The 27,149-nt window shown below is 34.7% G+C and overlaps 1 protein-coding gene across 1 annotated transcript; it reads right to left on the reverse strand.

Annotated features, from left to right (window-relative positions):
• Positions 1–27,085, reverse strand: LOC102808547 (secretion-regulating guanine nucleotide exchange factor-like). The gene is made up of 10 exons (XM_006812976.3): positions 27,033–27,085; positions 25,440–25,572; positions 11,389–11,538; positions 10,517–10,611; positions 8,471–8,633; positions 7,899–7,961; positions 6,063–6,257; positions 5,214–5,344; positions 4,893–4,929; positions 1–931 (listed from the first exon to the last, which is right to left on the reverse strand). The coding sequence occupies exons 1-10, from the start codon at positions 27,042–27,044 to the stop codon at positions 771–773; spliced, it is 1,140 nt and encodes a 379-aa protein (XP_006813039.1). The 5' UTR covers positions 27,045–27,085; the 3' UTR covers positions 1–770.
• Between the last annotated feature and the right edge of the window lie 64 nt (positions 27,086–27,149).

Here is a 27,149-nt window from a genome sequence, read left to right on the forward strand (position 1 = left end):
TTCATTGATATGTTACTTTTTTATTTTAAAATTTGAAACGTTGATGAAAATAAAACACTACAGTTATGGATGAACTTTAACCCAGATATCGATCAACAAGTATTGTATTGTACTGATTGTCGATTATGTTTCACATTTGAACTGGCATAAAAGATAATGTTTTTTTTTACTAAAAATGTATTTTGTGATATTTTGTATTTAGGCCACACTGATTTAATTTTATGGATGACATCCTCTGGAGACCCCAAAACTGATGCGAGAGGGTGAAAAAAAAATCCTTCCAAAAAAAAAATGCTGCTAAAAACACAGGACTACGGAGCTGGTATTACGAATTGGTATTAAGTATCAAAAAACAACAAGAAGTCTTTATTTGTAGGAGGCACATGTTGATGTACACATCTCGAACTGTGGTACTGTCACAGGTATAACCATTTCAGACAAGCTCTAGTACATGTAGTCAAATGAAGTACCTTCAGTCAGAAACACTGTATTCAAGGTACATTGTTCATAATTTACAACATTACCGACTAAACACAGATGTAAAATATTTGAATACAGAATAAGCATATGTCTATTGTATGTTGTTCTAGTACCAATCAAAAATATATGTGAAATATTTGAATACAGCATGTGTATTGTTCACCAGTAAGCCATCCAGTGCCATCAGACACTGCAAAAACAGTATGCTGCACCAGCACCAACCAATGACAAATGTAAAATATTTGAATAAGACATGTGTCATATTCAACACCTGTACAAAACCAACACCATCAACTGGCCACTGCAAAACAATGTGCTGCTCCAATACCAATCAATCTAATCTTCTCTTTCGCAAGATCATCAATCACTTGTGGTGTTAACACATTTTCTTCCTTACCATTTCCACAAGATCCATGTTCGTTCCATCCCCAAGCCAAAACCTTGTTGTCATCTATACAATGAAGAACATATTTCAGAAAATTAAAAGCAGTGTACATATATAGTTGAAATATATGTAGAGATACAAGGAAGTGACAACACACATTCACAGTAGTAAAAATATTTTTTTTTCAAGAGCATGAATCAATAGGATACAAATGGAAATTATTTTAGAATAGTTGATTAAGGTAGAGATGCAGTTTATTTGTGAATTTTAATCAAAAATAGTGTTTTTCGTTTTTTATATAGATTTTTATCTAAAGAACATTCTGTGAAAATTTGACCAATGAATTCTTATTGGAACACCGTTAAAATTGCTGTTTATTTTCTGGTTAAAAATAAAAAACACTCACACGTGGCAATTTTTATGTCCCATTGCCTAATTTGCACGAGTAACCAAATAACAGGACCTTTGATTGACAATATGCAAATCGAGATTGTACGGATCATAGTTCATTCAATTACGCGCATGTGCAATTAATCTCAAATCAGTTCTCGCTCGCTAGCAAACCAAACATTATATTTCCTCAGCGTTTTTTCCTAATTGTTATCATTACATTATGTGTGGTGTGAAAAGAAAGAGAGGTAGAAAGAAGATTCAGATGATTTCTATGTCGGAAGAGGAAAAGCTACACTGAAGGCATCAGCCCACCGAACGAAAAACAAAATCGATGTGAGCGTCCAAACATGACTTTCCTTGAAGGCATGAATCCGAGTTTCTGATTGACTGAGAGATTTTATTTTTAAATAATTGTTCTCAAAAAATAAACTGAGCATGTGAATAATTTAACATTGTTTACAGTGATAACTGCTCATTGTCGAAACGAAGCTTACCCATTCACGCTAGTCACTATAAACATCATACTCTTGAATAGGCGTCAATGACTACGGTAAAACTTAGAAAATGACGTCAAAATACACCTTAAAAGTCCCTTTTTTTTTTTTTTTAAATCCCATCCCGAATTTACGGCAGAATCTGGTCCCTCAAATAAGGGGCACGTGAGCTTTGATTCTAACCGGATATATTGCACTGGGTCGGGGAGATACAAACTTTCGTGTATCTTTTGTCCAATGGGTACCTGTACTTCGATCATTCGCAAGTTTTGCTAGGTGGTGGAGACAGCTTTGTTTGCAACCGGATGAACTCCGTTTAATTCAATGAAGCAAACAACTGACAATGCTAAAATAAATTGCAGAGGTACGCTAAAATTAATTGAAAACAAGCAAATAATTTCAATGAAAAATAAATCACAGAGAGAGGTAACTTGATACATTAACAACTCTTTTGACGCGCTGACCGCTTCTCCGCGTCTAATGTTTTGTTTTCCTTGTCATAATACTTACTGATTGATGATTTTGTTTTGATTTTTGAGTTTTTTAGCCTGCAACTCGGCCACGACCTTTGCTTTTTCCGTGAAAAATGGGGAAGTTTACGTCAATTTGACGGACATTCCATTTTTTTTAAACTAACGAAGCACACTGTTTAGCACTCCTATTTTTTTCCTTTGCCGATTTCTATTCAGAAAAATTCGACCGCTCAAAAATGCACCTTAATTTTGCACTCTTAAAACATGTCAGATTTCCAACACAAATTATTTAAAACCGGTCGAAATTTTAAAACTTTTACGTTAGGAGCTGGAGCTCTCTTCTTGCAGGCGACCTTCGCCTGTAGTACAACAGCATGTTTTGTACGTACATCCGTGCGCTGATTGTCTGCGACTGTCTTAGAAAATCCCTGAATAAGGCGTTGCCAAAATCGGAAAAAAATATATAAATGCCTCCTTAAAAAAGAAACAGAATTCAAATATTTATTTTAACAAATATGTTACAGTGGGAAAAATGGGATTGGAAACGATGAACAAAACTTCTGTGGCTGGAGTTTCGATTCTAGGATTACGCGATTATTCATTATTGTGCGTTCGCTTCCTGGAGTTGGTTCTCAATACTACATAAAAATCATCAAGGATAAATAATTTAATATCCAACTTTGTACTCTTCACGGTAAACCATAGTCTCTGAAATACTCGTAGACTTTTTATTGAAAATACATCGAAGAGAAGCCATGATGTTTTGATCGTGATAAAAGGTCACCTTCCTAAGACCGCCCCCTGTTTAATAATTCATGAGATGACGCCATATTTACTGGGCATTGCCACGTGTTTTTACCGACCCCATCAAAACACTGGTATGAATGACGTGTTTCTGATTTATATATTCAAGAGTAGTTGTTCTGGTCTATACGTTAACTTTCATTTTCAATAGTCTAGAAAGTATGACAAAGTATGACAAAGCAGTAATTCCCGGTTTACCGCGCAAATATGCAAATTAGCCTTTTTCTCGTCTTCTATTTTTGGGGAATTCTTGGGTTTTAAATTAAAATAGCTGATAGACGCTTTGGCCATTAGCCTCGGAATTTTCACACATTATTGACAAGGTGTTCCCCCTTCAAAATGCGTCCGGACAGTTTATTACGGCGAGTGGAACAAAAATAACAAGTCCGCAATTAACATGGATATATAAATTATGCAAAAATAGAAAAGAGTGAACTTTGAGGTCATGCTGTGCGACTTTGAAAGCCGTTAGAGAGATGAGTGGACGCATTTGAATTATGTAATTTTACCCACAAACGGACTTGAAGTTTTTAAGCTAATTTTTTTTAAACCACTTTTGTCCAAAAAAGCATATTTTTGACCCAAAATCAAAAACGCATTCTGGATATATAAAATAAAGACAAGTTTTACAAAGTTTGTATAATAAGCTTTCAGAAAATATATACCATGTTGGATATATAATACGATCTTCATTGTCTAATTACTCAATTAAAAAGCAAGCCAAATAAACTGCATCTCTACCTTAAATGAAGTGATTCACTTTTTCAGATCACAATCGATAGAGACAGACATAACATTTGGAAGTTTTAGCATGAATTTCACACACACACAACACCTGCTTTGTGGAAACTAAACAAATCTGCCAAAAAATAACAACACAGTAATATCCATGTTAAGCTCAGATGGACATTCCAAAAAATAGATACTCTTATTTTCTCACAAAAATGTATAATGCAAGTTTTCAGATTATATCATGTTATGCAAAACATTGTTTTTTTTTTTGAATTGGCTTCACAAAGATTTCTGTGTTATAGAGGAATTAAAATGATATAAATATAAATTCCATTTTGGAGCACAACAATTTAATAGAATACATTTGAGGGCCATAAGTAAAATAAATGAAAACTTACTATGTTATGCTTGTTAAATAAATTTTTTTATGGTCTTTGACCCAATATGCATAATCACGATAAAATGTTTGCATCAAAATCAAACTGTTTATATCAATTACACAGTTCCAGAAACATTTAAGTATTAAAATTTAGCAAATTTGTGGACCTAATATTTTTTGATGAATTAATTACTAAAAATCATGTATCAATACTGAAAAATAAATCTACTGACAGGAAAATCCAATATTCAATTTGATGATGATAATAAAACCAGGCAGCACAAAAAATTTTAAGAAATTATATATATATATATATCGGTAGATATTACAACTACAGTAGTAATTCAGACACATATGATGTAAGAAGTGATGTGATGGTCGAAAATATCTCCGCTGTCTTTATTAATGATATCATCATGAAATGAAAAAATCAGTCCACCCAAGGTACCAAAAGCAATTGAGCTGGTAGTTTTCAAGAAGAAGTTGAAAATAACATTGTTTATCAAAAATGACCATAATGTTCACCAAAAATAGAGAATTAAAGATCCCATCATGAAATAGACAATCTGACAGATCTACCCCTACATACTAAGTACCAATGAAATTGAGCAGGTAGTTTTCGAAAATAGAATTGACGATGGACGACAGAAAATCACCTATATGAACATCTCTGCTTTGTTGTCTTCAATGAGAGCGAAGCTAAAATAAAATAAACAATAAGAAATGATTTGTGTAAGCCCACTTGTTTTTACCTGAGAGTGCAAGGTTGTGTTCAGAACCGCATGCAATCTGTAATAGATTTAAATAAAATCAGTATATATATATATATATATATATATATATAATGAAATAAAATGATACAAATTAAATAAATGGATTTTTTAATCTCTTGTGTGTTTATGGCTTCTTATTTTTTTCATGATTGTATCAAAAATATTTTCCCATATTATCAACTGATTATTAATAATTGTTGCCTTGTGGTTGCTATGCATACTAGAATAAGTGATTTGTATGTTATCATTGATATTGCATTTCAACACACAAAAGACGAGATGAATAATGTCAACTAGTACCTGTTTTATATCTTTTAATATCACTAATTCCTTGGGCTTTGTCACATCCTTTTTAGCACAATTATTACCAGTAAGACTAATGCCAAGTTGACTGTAATCATTTCTGCCCCAACCAAAAACATTAGAATCATCTACAGATTCAAACAAAGTTGGTACACGTTATCTTCATACATATGCATAATAGGTAATTTTGAGAAAAGATATGAAAAAACATGGTCCAATACGCTCACACACAACTGAGATTCGATTCCAGATTGGTGAATATATGTAATTTTGATGCTTTTTTAGCCTTAAAATGGCCATATTGAACCATATCATGAAAGAAATGCATATATCACCAATATGATGTATGTGCATGTCCAGTTTGACCTCAATCAGTCTTGGCATGTCAGAGATACAGATGAACAACTGTATATGTGTATATGATGGTACAATGTCTAATGTATGTGTGAGATTGAACTTGACTGTTCTTGGCATGATAGAAATTTGGATCAAGAACTGCATTTTTAATACAAAATGGCCACCACTCAGCCTTGATCACTACAAGTATGCACAGAGGTTAATCCATAAGTACACATTTTCTGGCCGTGCCTTAACAGGGGACTAAAATATAATGCACCTTTCAGAAATCAGGTTAGAGAATTAAAGATATCATTACAAAATGAACAAATCTGAGAGAGGTCCACATGTAGTACCTATATACGTAATATCAATTGAAAGCAATCTGACTTGCGGTTTTTTTAAGAGAAGTCGAAAATATCACTTTTTACCAAAAATTATATATATATATATTGTTTGGCTGCAAAGTGTTGTAGATGTCATGTTGAACTTGTGATATATTTCACTCACGTGTAATAGCAAGTATATGCGTCCAACCACTGTGAACAGCTAGTATTTGCCTCCCACCAAATAACTCTAAATTCAGCTTAGTTGGTACTGGTAAGATGTCTTCCTTACTACTGCCACCACTCTGTACAACACCCTGTACACTATTGGTCAATTGGTTGTGTTTATTACTTCCCCATAGATACATATTCCCACAGGCTATAACAAAAGAAATAAATTGTAGTTTTGAATAAGTTTAAAGCAGGAGAGTCGTCATGTCCGCAAGCGACGATAACAACACACACTAAAAATGCAAAGACTCATGGGTAGACGCTTGTTTGTAAACAATGACACGCTATGGCCATCTAATGCATGCGCAGGTGACGATTCTCTCACTTTAATTATATAAAACACAATGAAGGTGCACTTTAATTGGTTTAGCTTTTTATTCGTGCCAAGTTTTATAATTATATATCTACCAAGTTGTTATGTAATGCATTTAGAACTGACATTCCACAGTGCCGTCCAACGGTGGGAATATTTTGTATGGTTACTATTACATAGTGCTGCCCACAGGTGGGAATACTTTGTATGGTTACTATTACATAGTGCTGCCCACAGGTGGGAATATTTTGTATGGTTACTATTACATAGTGCTGCCCACAGGTGGGAATACTTTGTATGGTTACTATTACATAGTGCTGCCCACAGGTGGGAATATTTTGTATGGTTACTATTACATAGTGCTGCCCACAGGTGGGAATATTTTGTATGGTTACTATTACATAGTGCTGCCCACAGGTGGGAATATTTTGTATGGTTACTATTACATAGTGCTGCCCACAGGTGGGAATATTTTGTATGGTTACTATTACATAGTGCTGCCCACAGGTGGGAATATTTTGTATGGTTACTATTACATAGTGCTGCCCACAGGTGGGAATATTTTGTATGGTTACTATTACATAGTGCTGCCCACAGGTGAGAATATTTTGTATGATTGCTATTACATAGTGCTGCCCACAGGTGGGAATATTTTGTATGGTTACTATTACATAGTGCTGCCCACAGGTGGGAATATTTTGTATGGTTACTATTACATAGTGCTGCCCACAGGTGAGAATATTTTGTATGGTTACTATTACATAGTGCTGCCCACAGGTGGGAATATTTTGTATGGTTACTATTACATAGTGCTGCCCACAGGTGGGAATATTTTGTATGGTTACTATTACATAGTGCTGCCCACAGGTGGGAATATTTTGTATGGTTACTATTACATAGTGCTGCCCACAGGTGGGAATATTTTGTATGGTTACTATTACATAGTGCTGCCCACAGGTGAGAATATTTTGTATGGTTACTATTACATAGTGCTGCCCACAGGTGGGAATATTTTGTATGGTTACTATTACATAGTGCTGCCCACAGGTGGGAATATTTTGTATGGTTACTATTACATAGTGCTGCCCACAGGTGGGAATATTTTGTATGGTTACTATTACATAGTGCTGCCCACAGGTGGGAATATTTTGTATGGTTACTATTACATAGTGCTGCCCACAGGTGAGAATATTTTGTATGGTTACTATTACATAGTGCTGCCCACAGGTGGGAATATTTTGTATGGTTACTATTACATAGTGCTGCCCACAGGTGGGAATATTTTGTATGATTGCTATTACAAAGTATGGTCTTTGTTTGTTCATCAATAAACATGCATAACTTATGACATACATGTGAATGGTACTTTATAACATCCAGTATATTATACAACGAACATTAGGATCTCAGTTTAATTTCAACCGATCAGTATGACTTGTATTGAGAAGGATAATTGTTGTAGCAAATATACGTTACCTGTCAAAGCGGTACTGTGGTAGGAACCAGATGAAACGGATGATATGTTTTCTAGCTTATGAACTATAAAAAAAAACACAGTATAATTGCAATATTCATATATAGTGTATGATCTGATGGTGATAGTTACCCTTTTTTTTCCAGTGTAATTACAGTAACTCCATAACCTCTGAGTGACAATGGCTTATTTTGTCACCATTCCCAAATTTAAACCCACAACATTTTTTTTTTTAAAACTTAATTTTGTCAACTAGAGATTCTTATCAATGCGAAAAAGCTATGAAATCTTCAGACAAAATAAAATGTGATACTGTTTTGTGCACAAACAAAAATGTGATATCTGACCTTCTACTCTCCATATGCAAGAGCATTTTACAGTTACTGTATATTCAAATAATTGTATGGCAGAATTATATTTCTGAAAATATTTTTTTAAATAAAATATAATGAAATAAATATAATTGTGAACAAGTCCCACATTCTGCCACTATATGGTACATTCACTGTAGTAGTACTTTAGGAAAATAGCAATATTTAAATTTTAATTTGAAGCAAGTAAAAAAAATAATTACCTTGTTTGGGTACACGTTGGAGAAGTTGATACCCTGTTTTTGATTGGTCATTACCCAGTTGTCCTTTCCTGGCTGAACCCCATGACCAAAGTTTACCATCATTTGTCACCGCTAGGGAATGTCTCAATCCAGCTGCAATGCTCGTCACATTCCTTGAGAAGATCTGAAGAAAACATCAAGAAAGACTCAGAATATTAATTAGCAACAAGTCATCGTTAAATGACATAGTCTGCGTTGGAATTATGGGAAATGTTATTCATGCCAAAAATAAAGTAATATGCGCCAACATCATCGTTAATAATTTAGAGTGAATAATTGGCTTGTCCAGTATCAACAGAAAATAGATGTATTAAATCACTCTTCCGAAATTGTTGTATATGGTAGCCTCACCGTAGGAAGATATGCTATTCATGCATTTTTTGTATCCAAACTGAAACAGGAAACAAATCATTATGGACATGTATCTCAACATGTATAATGTTTGTATCAAATTTGAAAATCCTATCCTGTCCAAGATACCACATTTTCGAAAAAACAAGATGGATGCCAGTCAGCCATCTTTGATTTGATTATGGAACAAACTGACATGAACATGTATTCCTATATGTATAATGTATGTGCCTAATATGACTTAAAATGGTCAATAAGCATGGGGATATAGTAGTATGGTCAAAAGCCAAATGACCGCCAGTTGGCCATCTTGTATGTACCAAATTTGAACAAAAACTGACACACCATGCATAAGATACCACATTTTCAAAAAAAACAAAATAGCTTCCAGTCAGCCATCTTTTATCCGATCATGAAAAGAATCGCCATAGACATATATCCTAACATGTATAATGCATGTACCAAATTTGAACAAAAACTGACAAAGCATGCATAAGATACAACATTTTCAAAAAGCAAAATGGCTGTCAGTCAGTCAACTTGGAATGAATCAGTAAATCAATGCATGTGCCTCAGGTAAAGTACTAGGCACATGGAAAAAAATGAAATATGACGAACGGAGACCAAACTGAGACCAAATTATAATACTGTAACAATAATTTCATTTTAGGCTTTGCACAATGGGAGTTCAAATAGTCAAAATATGTCAAACAATACCAGCATTTATCATACAGTAAAATATGACCCCCACATTTGGTGACTTATCAAATACTAAAAATATTTTTATCATCTGGGCTGGGAATTAGTTATTGCTACAAACATTCTTACTGATTATTGTATGTTCTATCTGCCCTTCCACAGTTGACTGAAAAAAGTGAACAAACTCAATTAAAACAAGGATAAGGAAATTAGGATAAGTACAGCAAAAAAGAGTTTTAAAATAATAACAAGATATATGTAAGAATTGTACAAAAAAACAATACAAAAGGACTTAACTAGTATTTAAATGTTAAATAAATCTTTTTGTTGTGTAAATATAATTGGCAAGTTCTATAATTATATCAGGATCTTTGCTTGAGAGTATATATGTGAACTGTATATTTTTATTGTTTCGATGAAAGTAGTGTCATAATTTTTTGGATGAAATTTTCCCTGTGTGTGTTATATTTTGGGCAATTCAATAGAAAATGTTCTTCATCTTCAATTGAATTTGTGTCACAGTTATTGCATATTCTACATGTTTGTGCCCACTTTTACACACTCAGGTACACCACAGGTATATCCAAACTTTATAACAGTGTTATTTGTTTCAGATCAATGTAAAACTTAAAAATCAAGTTGGATTGAGTGTATATAATATATCATCTAGTTCCCATCAACCAAGTAAGTACACATTTTTTACAGTATGCTTTCACTGCATGCATTTAACAGGGCATCTAAATCCCAAAGAAATAACAAAATCTGCTGCAAAATCATCTGTATTAATCCCATGGAAAATATTAATTAACACATCGCACCCTTTCACTTGTAATCTTGGTATTGTGATTCATCAAAATACAAATTATGATTACTCAAAAATATGATGTGATAACATGTGATTGATTGTTGTGTAATAACCTCTTAGAACTCTGGTCACAATAACAACAGAATCTATACCTGTATTTTTGTTGGTATTGCAGTGAATGAATCGATTTCAGGAATTCCAAGTTGGCCAAATACATTGCAGCCCCACGCATACAGATCCCCCACTTCTGAAAGATAAACAATACAAAAGTAATTAACAAAATATTTTATTTTATTTTGTTCAAATAATTGTGCAGCAAACAAACAATATATTTAATAGGATATCATAAAAAGACTGTAATGTAAAGATTTTAGTAACCAAGATGTGTAGGTAATCACAGTATTGCAATCTAGTATTGCCAGAGTGCATACTGTGTGGTAGTTTTTGTCAATGAGAGAACAGACATGTATAGTATGTCTTACGCGAAAGTTTGCATTCAGTGGCAGAAACTCTTTCTATCACACAGTAATTAGATCAGCATCTGAACACAAAACACATTAGAATATGATATAATAACCTTCATTTTGTTTGAGTTTAGTACAAAAGAGTGCAAAACATTTTGAATGAATGCATACACTGTTTCTTTCGCTCTTATCAATGTTTTCCATGAGGGGGATTGGCAAAATTTACTGTAAAATGGAGTGTCGTTTTGGAGATTTAGATTGCTACAATGTACACCATCAGTTTATGTCCCACCCTTGAGTTATTAGCATGTTCCTTGTATGGAAAATTTTATATGCAAAGAAAAATTCAAGCTCAAGCCAACAACCCCCTCTCCTGGTGGAAAACATTGATATGTGCAATACCAAATGCTAAATTCCATTGCTTTTAGTGCTAAATGTAAAACAATGAGAAATACTCAATGGACTTCAATATATAAAAAAGAAAATAAAAGAAATAAAAATGATAATAATAAAAGTAATTAAAAAGTAAAGTAAAGATAAAGTAATTATCAATGACTTACCAGTGATAGCAAGACAGAAATCCCACCCACAGGTGACTTTTATGACCGGTGGTAAGTGGTCAATACGTTTGAATACAGAAAGGTTATCTGTGTGGCCTAGACCCAGCTGACCCTTTGAGTTCCATCCACAGCTATAAATAGCACCACAGTCTATGGAATGAATGAATGAATGAATGTGAGTGAGTGAGTGTACTTGCATTGATATATGTTCCGAGGACCAAAATCAAATATATACAAACTTCTGAGGACATAAACACCTTCCGAGGACCTTTTTCATAGTCCTCGGAAAACATAATTTATGGTAATAGTTAATTCGATTATTAATACGTTTTGCGTAGCTTAGGTTTAGTATCGGAGGAAGGTATGGTTCTGTTTATATTAATATTAATATAATTGTACCATACCTTCCCCGATACTAAACCTAAGCTTCGCAAACATTTCTATGTTCAGTCAAGTGATATTCAGATCTTGTTTAATTAACTTAATTAAAATGCAATTCTACATTATATTGCATTGTAATTGAGTTCATATCCCAACTATATTAAAAGTTAATCCAATGAAGTCCTCGGAACATATAGCAATGTAAGTATGTGTGAGTGTGTGAGTGAGTGCATAGTATACAATGTAGGACACACATTTCAATGAATAGTATAGATAACCCATATTGGAATGCATAGTATGGGACCCATATTGCAATGCATACACAATGTAGTATGGAACACACATTTCAATGCATAGTATAAGGAACACATTGCAATGCATAGTATGGAACACATTGCAATGCATAGTATGGAACACATATTGCAATGCATAGTATGGAACACATATTGCAATGCATAGCATGGAACACATATTGCAATGCATAGTATGGAACACATATTGCAATACATAGTATTGAACACATATTGCAATGCATAGTATGGAAGACATATTGCAATGCATAGTATATGGAACACATATTGCAATGCATAGTATGAAACACATATTGCAATGCATAGTATTGACCACATATTGCAATGCATAGTATGGAACACATATTGCAATGCATAGTATGGAACCCATATTGCAATGCATAGTATGGAACACATATTGCAATGCACAGTATGGATACATATTGCAATGCACAGTATGGAACACATATTGCAATGCATAGTATGAAACACATATTGCAATGCATAGTATTGACCACATATTGCAATGCATAGTATGGAACACATATTGCAATGCATAGTATGGAACCCATATTGCAATGCATAGTATGGAACACATATTGCAATGCATAGTATGGAACACATATTGCAATGCATAGTATGGAACACATATTGCAATGCACAGTATGGATACATATTGCAATGCACAGTATGGAACACATATTGCAATGCATAGTATGGAACACATATTGCAATGCATAGTATGGAACACATATTGCAATGCATAGTATGGAACACATATTGCAATGCACAGTATGGAACACATATTGCAATGCATAGTATGGAACACATATTGCAATGCATAGTATTGAACAGATATTGCAATGCATAGTATGGAACACATATTGCAATGCATAGTATGGAACACATATTGCAATGCATAGTATGGAACACATATTGCAATGCATAGTATGGAACACACAGTGCAATGCATAGTATGGAACACATAGTGCAATGCATAGTATGGAACACATATTGCAATGCATAGTATGGAACACATATTGCAATGCACAGTATGGAACACATATTGCAATGCACAGTATTGACCACATATTGCAATGCATAGTATGGAACACATATTGCAATGCATAGTATGGAACCCATATTGCAATGCATAGTATGGAACACATATTGCAATGCATAGTATGGAACACATATTGCAATGCATAGTATGGAACACATATTGCAATGCACAGTATGGAACACATATTGCAATGCACAGTATGGAACACATATTGCAATGCATAGTATGGAACACATATTGCAATACATAGTATGGAACAGATATTGCAATGCATAGTATGGAACACATATTGCAATGCATAGTTTGGAACACATAGTGCAATGCATAGTATGGAACACATATTGCAATGCATAGTATGGAACAGATATTGCAATGCACAGTATGGAACACATATTGCAATGCATAGTATGGAACACATATTGCAATGCATAGTATGGAACACATATTGCAATGCATAGTATGGAACACATAGTGCAATGCATAGTATGGAACACATAGTGCAATGCATAGTATGGAACACATAGTGCAATGCATAGTATGGAACACATATTGCAATGCACAGTATGGAACACATATTGCAATGCACAGTATGGAACACATATTGCAATGCACAGTATGGAACACATATTGCAATGCATAGTATGGAACACATATTGCAATGCACAGTATGGAACACATATTGCAATGCACAGTATGGAACACATTGCAATGCACAGTATGGAACACATATTGCAATGCATAGTATGGAACACATATTGCAATGCACAGTATGGAACACATATTGCAATGCATAGTATGGAACACATATTGCAATGCACAGTATGGAACACATATTGCAATGCATAGTATGGAACACATATTGCAATGCACAGTATGGAACACATATTGCAATGCACAGTATGGAACACATTGCAATGCACAGTATGGAACACATATTGCAATGCACAGTATGGAACACATATTGCAACGCACAGTATGGAACACATATTGCAATGCATAGTATGGAACACATATTGCAATGCATACTATGGAACACATATTGCAATGCATACTATGAAACACATATTGCAATGCATAGTATGGAACACATATTGCAATGCATAGTATGGAACACATATTGCAATGCACAGTATGGAACACATATTGCAATGCATAGTATGGAACACATATTGCAATGAATAGTATGGAACACATATTGCAATGCATAGTATGGAACACATATTGCAATGCATAGTATGGAACACATATTGCAATGCATAGTATGGAACACATATTGCAATGCATAGTATGGAACACGTATTGCAATGCATAGTATGGAACACGTATTGCAATGCACAGCATGGAACACATATTGCAATGCATAGTATGGAACACATATTGCAATACATGCATAGTATGGAACACGTATTGCAATGCATAGTATGGAACACGTATTGCAATGCATAGTATGGAACACGTATTGCAATGCATAGTATGGAACACATATTGCAATGCATAGTATGGAACACGTATTGCAATGCATAGTATTGACCACATATTGCAATGCATAGTATTGAACACATATTGCAATGCATAGTATGGAACCCATATTGCAATGCATAGTATGGAACACATATTGCAATGCATAGTATGGAACACATATTGCAATGCACAGTATGGAACACATATTGCAATGCACAGTATGGAACACATATTGCAATGCATAGTATGGAACACATATTGCAATGCATAGTATGGAACACATATTGCAATGCATAGTATGGAACACATATTGCAATGCATAGTGTGGAACACATATTGCAATGCACAGTATGGAACACATATTGCAATGCACAGTATGGAACACATATTGCAATGCATAGTATGGAACACATATTGCAATGCATAGTATGGAACACATATTGCAATGCATAGTATGGAACACATATTGCAATGCACAGTATGGAACACATATTGCAATGCACAGTATGGAACACATTGCAATGCACAGTATGGAACACATATTGCAATGCACAGTATGGAACACATATTGCAATGCATAGTATGGAACACATATTGCAATGCATAGTATGGAACACATATTGCAATGCACAGTATGGAACACATATTGCAATGCATAGTATGGAACACATATTGCAATGCATAGTATGGAACCCATATTGCAATGCATAGTATGGAACACATTGCAATGCACAGTATGGAACACATTGCAATGCATAGTATGGAACACATATTGCAATGCACAGTATGGAACACATATTGCAATGCATAGTATGGAACACATATTGCAATGCACAGTATGGAACACATATTGCAATGCACAGTATTGACCACATATTGCAATGCATAGTATGGAACACATTGCAATGCATAGTATGGAACACATATTGCAATGCATAGTATGGAACACATATTGCAATGCATAGCATGGAACACATATTGCAATGCATAGTATGGAACACATATTGCAATACATAGTATTGAACACATATTGCAATGCATAGTATGGAAGACATATTGCAATGCATAGTATATGGAACACATATTGCAATGCATAGTATGAAACACATATTGCAATGCATAGTATTGACCACATATTGCAATGCATAGTATGGAACACATATTGCAATGCATAGTATGGAACCCATATTGCAATGCATAGTATGGAACACATATTGCAATGCACAGTATGGATACATATTGCAATGCACAGTATGGAACACATATTGCAATGCATAGTATGAAACACATATTGCAATGCATAGTATTGACCACATATTGCAATGCATAGTATGGAACACATATTGCAATGCATAGTATGGAACCCATATTGCAATGCATAGTATGGAACACATATTGCAATGCATAGTATGGAACACATATTGCAATGCATAGTATGGAACACATATTGCAATGCACAGTATGGATACATATTGCAATGCACAGTATGGAACACATATTGCAATGCATAGTATGGAACACATATTGCAATGCATAGTATGGAACACATATTGCAATGCATAGTATGGAACACATATTGCAATGCACAGTATGGAACACATATTGCAATGCATAGTATGGAACACATATTGCAATGCATAGTATTGAACAGATATTGCAATGCATAGTATGGAACACATATTGCAATGCATAGTATGGAACACATATTGCAATGCATAGTATGGAACACATATTGCAATGCATAGTATGGAACACACAGTGCAATGCATAGTATGGAACACATAGTGCAATGCATAGTATGGAACACATATTGCAATGCATAGTATGGAACACATATTGCAATGCACAGTATGGAACACATATTGCAATGCACAGTATTGACCACATATTGCAATGCATAGTATGGAACACATATTGCAATGCATAGTATGGAACCCATATTGCAATGCATAGTATGGAACACATATTGCAATGCATAGTATGGAACACATATTGCAATGCATAGTATGGAACACATATTGCAATGCACAGTATGGAACACATATTGCAATGCACAGTATGGAACACATATTGCAATGCATAGTATGGAACACATATTGCAATACATAGTATGGAACAGATATTGCAATGCATAGTATGGAACACATATTGCAATGCATAGTTTGGAACACATAGTGCAATGCATAGTATGGAACACATATTGCAATGCATAGTATGGAACAGATATTGCAATGCACAGTATGGAACACATATTGCAATGCATAGTATGGAACACATATTGCAATGCATAGTATGGAACACATATTGCAATGCATAGTATGGAACACATAGTGCAATGCATAGTATGGAACACATAGTGCAATGCATAGTATGGAACACATAGTGCAATGCATAGTATGGAACACATATTGCAATGCACAGTATGGAACACATATTGCAATGCACAGTATGGAACACATATTGCAATGCACAGTATGGAACACATATTGCAATGCATAGTATGGAACACATATTGCAATGCACAGTATGGAACACATATTGCAATGCACAGTATGGAACACATTGCAATGCACAGTATGGAACACATATTGCAATGCATAGTATGGAACACATATTGCAATGCACAGTATGGAACACATATTGCAATGCATAGTATGGAACACATATTGCAATGCACAGTATGGAACACATATTGCAATGCATAGTATGGAACACATATTGCAATGCACAGTATGGAACACATATTGCAATGCACAGTATGGAACACATTGCAATGCACAGTATGGAACACATATTGCAATGCACAGTATGGAACACATATTGCAACGCACAGTATGGAACACATATTGCAATGCATAGTATGGAACACATATTGCAATGCATACTATGGAACACATATTGCAATGCATACTATGAAACACATATTGCAATGCATAGTATGGAACACATATTGCAATGCATAGTATGGAACACATATTGCAATGCACAGTATGGAACACATATTGCAATGCATAGTATGGAACACATATTGCAATGAATAGTATGGAACACATATTGCAATGCATAGTATGGAACACATATTGCAATGCATAGTATGGAACACATATTGCAATGCATAGTATGGAACACATATTGCAATGCATAGTATGGAACACGTATTGCAATGCATAGTATGGAACACGTATTGCAATGCACAGCATGGAACACATATTGCAATGCATAGTATGGAACACATATTGCAATACATGCATAGTATGGAACACGTATTGCAATGCATAGTATGGAACACGTATTGCAATGCATAGTATGGAACACGTATTGCAATGCATAGTATGGAACACATATTGCAATGCATAGTATGGAACACGTATTGCAATGCATAGTATTGACCACATATTGCAATGCATAGTATTGAACACATATTGCAATGCATAGTATGGAACCCATATTGCAATGCATAGTATGGAACACATATTGCAATGCATAGTATGGAACACATATTGCAATGCACAGTATGGAACACATATTGCAATGCACAGTATGGAACACATATTGCAATGCATAGTATGGAACACATATTGCAATGCATAGTATGGAACACATATTGCAATGCATAGTATGGAACACATATTGCAATGCATAGTGTGGAACACATATTGCAATGCACAGTATGGAACACATATTGCAATGCACAGTATGGAACACATATTGCAATGCATAGTATGGAACACATATTGCAATGCATAGTATGGAACACATATTGCAATGCATAGTATGGAACACATATTGCAATGCATAGTATGGAACACATATTGCAATGCACAGTATGGAACACATTGCAATGCACAGTATGGAACACATATTGCAATGCACAGTATGGAACACATATTGCAATGCATAGTATGGAACACATATTGCAATGCATAGTATGGAACACATATTGCAATGCACAGTATGGAACACATATTGCAATGCATAGTATGGAACACATATTGCAATGCATAGTATGGAACCCATATTGCAATGCATAGTATGGAACACATTGCAATGCACAGTATGGAACACATTGCAATGCATAGTATGGAACACATATTGCAATGCACAGTATGGAACACATATTGCAATGCATAGTATGGAACACATATTGCAATGCACAGTATGGAACACATATTGCAATGCACAGTATTGACCACATATTGCAATGCATAGTATGGAACACATATTGCAATGCACAGTATGGAACACATATTGCAATGCACAGTATGGAACACATTGCAATGCACAGTATGGAACACATATTGCAATGCACAGTATGGAACACATATTGCAACGCACAGTATGGAACACATATTGCAATGCATAGTATGGAACACATATTGCAATGCATACTATGGAACACATATTGCAATGCATACTATGAAACACATATTGCAATGCATAGTATGGAACACATATTGCAATGCATAGTATGGAACACATATTGCAATGCACAGTATGGAACACATATTGCAATGCATAGTATGGAACACATATTGCAATGCATAGTATGGAACACATATTGCAATACATGCATAGTATTGAACACGTATTGCAATGCATAGTATGGAACACGTATTGCAATGCATAGTATGGAACACATATTGCAATGCATAGTATGGAACACATATTGCAATGCATAGTATGGAACACATATTGCAATGCATAGTATGGAACACATATTGCAATGCATAGTATTGAACACATATTGCAATGCATAGTATGGAACCCATATTGCAATGCATAGTATGGAACACATATTGCAATGCATAGTATGGAACCCATATTGCAATGCATAGTATGGAACACATATTGCAATGCATAGTATGGAACACATATTGCAATGCACAGTATGGAACACATATTGCAATGCACAGTATGGAACACATATTGCAATGCATAGTATGGAACACATATTGCAATGCACAGTATGGAACACATATTGCAATGCACAGAATGGAACACATTGCAATGCACAGTATGGAACACATATTGCAATGCATAGTATGGAACACATATTGCAATGCATAGTATGGAACACATATTGCAATGCATAGTATGGAACACATATTGCAATGCATAGTATGGAACACATATTGCAATGCATAGAATGGAACACGTATTGCAATGCATAGTATGGAACACATAGTGCAATGCATAGTATGGAACACATATTGCAATGCATAGTATGGAACACATATTGTAATGCACAGTATGGAACACATATTGCAATGCATAGTATGGAACACATATTGCAATGCATAGTATGGAACCCATATTGCAATGCATAGTATGGAACACATATTGCAATGCATAGTATGGAACACATATTGCAATGCACAGTATGGAACACATATTGCAATGCATAGTATGGAACACATATTGCAATGCATAGTATGGAACACATATTGCAATGCATAGTGTGGAACACATATTGCAATGCATAGTATGGAACACATATTGCAATGCATAGTATGGAACACATATTGCAATGCATAGTATGGAACAGATATTGCAATGCATAGTATGGAACAGATATTGCAATGCATAGTTTGGAACACATATTGCAATGCACAGTATGGAACACATATTGCAATGCACAGTATGGAACACATATTGCAATGCACAGTATGGAACACATATTGCAATGCACAGTATGGAACACATATTGCAATGCACAGTATGGAACCCATATTGCAATGTATAGTATGGAACACATATTGCAATGCATAGTATGGAACACATATTGCAATGCACAGTATTGACCACATATTGCAATTCATAGTATAGAACACATATTGCAATGCATAGTATGGAACCCATATTGCAATGCATAGTATGGAACACATATTGCAATGCATAGTATGGAACACATATTGCAATGCACAGTATGGAACACATATTGCAATGCACAGTATGAAACACATATTGCAATGCATAGTATGGAACACATATTGCAATGCATAGTATGGAACACATATTGCAATGCATAGTATGGAACACATATTGCAATGCATAGTATGGAACACATAGTGCAATGCATAGTATGGAACACATATTGCAACGCACAGTATGGAACACATATTGCAACGCACAGTATGGAACACATATTGCAACGCACAGTATGGAACACATATTGCAATGCATAGTATGGAACACATATTGCAATGCATAGTATGGAACACATATTGCAATGCATAGTATGGAACACATATTGCAATGCATAGTATTGAACACATATTGCAATGCATAGTATGGAACCCATATTGCAATGCATAGTATGGAACACATATTGCAATGCATAGTATGGAACCCATATTGCAATGCATAGTATGGAACACATATTGCAATGCATAGTATGGAACACATATTGCAATGCACAGTATGGAACACATATTGCAATGCACAGTATGGAACACATATTGCAATGCATAGTATGGAACACATATTGCAATGCATAGTATGGAACACATATTGCAATGCACAGTATGGAACACATATTGCAATGCACAGAATGGAACACATTGCAATGCACAGTATGGAACACATATTGCAATGCATAGTATGGAACACATATTGCAATGCATAGTATGGAACACATATTGCAATGCATAGTATGGAACACATATTGCAATGCATAGAATGGAACACGTATTGCAATGCATAGTATGGAACACATAGTGCAATGCATAGTATGGAACACATATTGCAATGCATAGTATGGAACACATATTGTAATGCACAGTATGGAACACATATTGCAATGCACAGTATGGAACACATATTGCAATGCACAGTATGGAACACATATTGCAATGCACAGTATGGAACACATATTGCAATGCATAGTATGGAACACATATTGCAATGCACAGTATGGAACACATATTGCAATGCATAGTATGGAACACATATTGCAATGCACAGTATGGAACACATATTGCAATGCACAGTATGGAACACATATTGCAATGCACAGTATTGACCACATATTGCAATGCATAGTATGGAACACATATTGCAATGCATAGTATGGAACCCATATTGCAATGCATAGTATGGAACACATATTGCAATGCATAGTATGGAACACATATTGCAATGCACAGTATGGAACACATATTGCAATGCATAGTATGGAACACATATTGCAATGCATAGTATGGAACACATATTGCAATGCATAGTGTGGAACACATATTGCAATGCATAGTATGGAACACATTGCAATGCATAGTATGGAACACATATTGCAATGCATAGTATGGAACAGATATTGCAATGCATAGTATGGAACAGATATTGCAATGCATAGTTTGGAACACATATTGCAATGCACAGTATGGAACACATATTGCAATGCACAGTATGGAACACATATTGCAATGCACAGTATGGAACACATATTGCAATGCACAGTATGGAACACATATTGCAATGCACAGTATGGAACCCATATTGCAATGTATAGTATGGAACACATATTGCAATGCATAGTATGGAACACATATTGCAATGCACAGTATTGACCACATATTGCAATTCATAGTATGGAACACATATTGCAATGCATAGTATGGAACCCATATTGCAATGCATAGTATGGAACACATATTGCAATGCATAGTATGGAACACATATTGCAATGCACAGTATGGAACACATATTGCAATGCACAGTATGGAACACATATTGCAATGCATAGTATGGAACACATATTGCAATGCATAGTATGGAACACATATTGCAATGCATAGTATGGAACACATATTGCAATGCATAGTATGGAACACATAGTGCAATGCATAGTATGGAACACATATTGCAATGCACAGTATGGAACACATATTGCAACGCACAGTATGGAACACATATTGCAACGCACAGTATGGAACACATATTGCAATGCACAGTATGGAACACATATTGCAATGCACAGTATGGAACACATATTGCAATGCATAGTATGGAACACATATTGCAATGCATAGTATGGAACACATATTGCAATGCATACTATGGAACACATATTGCAATGCATAGTATGAAACACATATTGCAATGCATAGTATGGAACACATATTGCAATGCATAGTATGGAACACATATTGCAATGCATATTATGGAACACATATTGCAATGCACAGTATGGAACACATATTGCAATGCATAGTATGGAACACATATTGCAATGCATAGTATGGAACACATATTGCAATGCATAGTATGGAACACATAGTGCAATGCATAGTATGGAACATATTGCAATGCATAGTATGGAACACATATTGCAATGCACAGTATGGAACACATATTGCAATGCACAGTATGGAACACATATTGCAATGCACAGTATGGAACACATATTGCAATGCACAGTATGGAACACATATTGCAATGCATAGTATGAAACACATATTGCAATGCATAGTATGGAACACATATTGCAATGCATAGTATGGAACACATATTGCAATGCATATTATGGAACACATATTGCAATGCACAGTATGGAACACATATTGCAATGCATAGTATGGAACACATATTGCAATGCATAGTATGGAACACATATTGCAATGCATAGTATGGAACACATATTGCAATGCATAGTATGAAACACATATTGCAATGCATAGTATGGAACACATATTGCAATGCATAGTATGGAACACATATTGCAATGCATATTATGGAACACATATTGCAATGCACAGTATGGAACACATATTGCAATGCATAGTATGGAACACATATTGCAATGCATAGTATGGAACACATATTGCAATGCATAGTATGGAACATATTGCAATGCATAGTATGGAACACATATTGCAATGCATAGTATGAAACACATATTGCAATGCATAGTATGGAACACATATTGCAATGCATAGTATGGAACACATATTGCAATGCATAGTATGTAACACATATTGCAATGCATAGTATGAAACACATATTGCAATGCATAGTATGGAACACATATTGCAATGCATAGTATGGAACACATATTGCAATGCATATTATGGAACACATATTGCAATGCATAGTATGGAACACATATTGCAATGCATATTATGGAACACATATTGCAATGCACAGTATGGAACACATATTGCAATGCATAGTATGGAACACATATTGCAATGCATAGTATGGAACACATATTGCAATGCATAGTATGGAACACATAGTGCAATGCATAGTATGGAACATATTGCAATGCATAGTATGGAACACATATTGCAATGCACAGTATGGAACACATATTGCAATGCACAGTATGGAACACATATTGCAATGCACAGTATGGAACACATATTGCAATGCATAGTATGGAACACATATTGCAATGCATAGTATGGAACACATATTGCAATGCATAGTATGGAACACATATTGCAATACATAGTATGGAACAGATATTGCAATGCACAGTATGGAACACATATTGCAATGCACAGTATGGAACACATATTGCAATGCACATTATGGAACACATATTGCAATGCACAGTATGGAACACATATTGCAATGCATAGTATGGAACACATATTGCAATGCATAGTATGGAACACATATTGCAATGCATAGTATGGAACACATAGTGCAATGCATAGTATGGAACATATTGCAATGCATAGTATGGAACACATATTGCAATGCACAGTATGGAACACATATTGCAATGCACAGTATGGAACACATATTGCAATGCACAGTATGGAACACATATTGCAATGCACAGTATGGAACACATGTTGCAATGCATAGTATGGAACACATATTGCAATGCATAGTATGGAAACCATATTGCAGTGCATAGTTTGGAACACATATTGCAGTGAATAATATGGAACACATATTGCAATGCACAGTATGGAACACATATTGCAATGCATAGTATGGAACACATATTGCAATGCATAGTATGGAACACATAGTGCAATGCAAAGTATGGAACACATAGTGCAATGCATAGTATGGAAACCATATTGCAGTGCATAGTATGGAACACATATTGCAATGCATAGTATGGAACACATATTGCAATGTATAGTATGGAAACCATATTGCAATGCATAGTATGGAACACATATTGCAATACATAGTATGGAACACATATTGCAATGCATAGTATGGAACACATATTGCAATGCATAGTATGGGACACATATTGCAATGCATAGTATGAATGACATATTGCAATGCATAGTCTGGAACACATATTGCAATGCATATTATGGGACCCACATTGCAATGTGTAGTATATGACCCATATTTAAATCTGGAACCCATATTGCAATGCATATTATGGGACCCACATTGCAATGTGTAGTATAGGACCCATATTTAAATCTGAAACCCATATTGCAATGCATATTAAGGGACCCACATTTCAATGTGTAGTATAGGACCTATATTTAAATCTGGAACACATATTGCAATGCATATTATGGGACCCACATTGCAATGTGTAGTATATGACCCATATTTAAATCTGGAACCCATATTGCAATGCATATTAAGGGACCCACATTTCAATGTGTAGTATAGGACCTATATTTAAATCTGAAACCCATATTGCAATGCATATTATGGGACCCACATTGCAATGTGTAGTATAGGACCTATATTCCAATGCAAGGTACAGGAGCCATATTGTAATGCATAATATGGGGCCTATATTAAATACATGCTGTTGCAATCTAGCTTGTTTTAGCATTATTCCACAACAAAATAATAGATACAGCTGATCTATTATGAATAAAAAATACTATGACATTATTCATATTTAATTAATTGATAGGACAAACCTGTGAGAAGCAGCGTATGGCCACCACCACCTGTTACATCAACAATTTTTCCATCTGGTATCTTAAGGATTTTCTCTGGTTTACTTTTGTCATCCTGATGACCCAATCCTAACTGACCATAGCTATTAGCCCCCTGTATAAAATAGAAGTATTTTAAAATACACCTAATCGGGGGGGGGGGGGTCCAAGGTTGAATTACCAATTGATATTCACCATATTACAGTTTGATAGTAATATACAGTGTAAACCATTTAAATTTCAATATGAGAAATTTTCGCAATTCCATGAATACCTGCAGTCGTGAAGGAAAAAATTAACAAAAGTCACTTAAACTATATACGACTCCATAGAAATTTTCTTTGCTACAAAACTTCACAATTTTCACTTTCGAAAATTCGTCTTTAACAATTAAATTAAAGCAATTTACAGTATACTGTAGAATACTTTATTTTCGCTAGTTTCGCTGAAGGGATGATTCCGTGAAAATAAAATCCAGTGAATATACTTTTTTTCCTATATTTCACATTAAACTCATCAAAAATCAGTGAAAATAAATTCCAAGAAAAACACCCAAAAAGCCTTTTCAGCGAAAATTTATTCCAGCGAAAATAAAGTATTCCACAGTAGTACACTCTGCAACAGTTGACAAGTGGGATTTGTGCGTGAACGAGTCCAGTACGGTACAAGTTCAATATCAACAAGTAAGAGAAATTTTAATCTGTAGTATATTCATGTTATCTATTGATTTTGAATAATTAGTGAATATTGATGTTCAAAAACTGCCAGATATCAGATGAACTGTTTTCACATTTACTGGGCGTAGCCTGGATCAGTTACATTTCATGACAAAATCTTTCACATCATTTTTGGAGTATTTCCTTTATTCAGGACAAAACATTTTCTTTTAAATTGCTGTGAAAAGTAGATTCTGGACAATGTAACCCAAATGCGTGTTCGGATAGTTAATTATCATTTTCCCAGTTCATACTATTTTGAAAATATTTTTAATATTCAAACAGTGATTATTTTTTTTATTCTGAAAACTCAGTTTTCTTGCGTTATTTTGTAAAATTCTGTAAAAAAAAACAGAAACAAAAACAAAACAAAGCACATTTTAATATAAAAGTTTAATTCAGATCTGCAAATTCTTATTATAATTTTATCTGATTTATTTAAAGATAAACACTTAACGTATACATGTATTAAAGAAATGTGTGTCACTGATTAATATTATTTCGAGCAAATAACTGGTGTGCAAACACATTCGTTAACGTACAATTCTGACCCGAGACGCAGGAGCCAGAGGCCTAGAACTTGAAGGTCAGCCGGTTCGTTCTGCTGCTGCTATTGACAACAGCTCCATAATGTCTATAGGTTGACACTTCGCCAAGCACGCTTAATCAAACATCCGATCTGTTTTGCGTATTACCCGTGAGGAAACTATGATGTGTTTAATTCAATCTTAAATACTATGCATGACGAACTATTTCAATAGTTAATAGTTTACTATGGAAAACTGTGATATCTGGAATATTTCGCTGATCAGAAAAAAAAATGGAGTCGCATGTGAAACCAATCATGACCTCAACTTACCCACGAGAACATGCCTCGCTGTAAACAAGTTCCCACAATGCATCCCGATTTGCCTAATTAAGCATGTAAATGAGATGTTAATAAGATTATAATGACAAAACGTTGGTCACGTGGGTG

This window comes from Saccoglossus kowalevskii, chromosome 1 (genome assembly GCF_978046115.1).
Source record: "Saccoglossus kowalevskii chromosome 1, keSacKowa6.1, whole genome shotgun sequence".
NCBI classification, from domain to species: domain Eukaryota; kingdom Metazoa; phylum Hemichordata; class Enteropneusta; family Harrimaniidae; genus Saccoglossus; species Saccoglossus kowalevskii.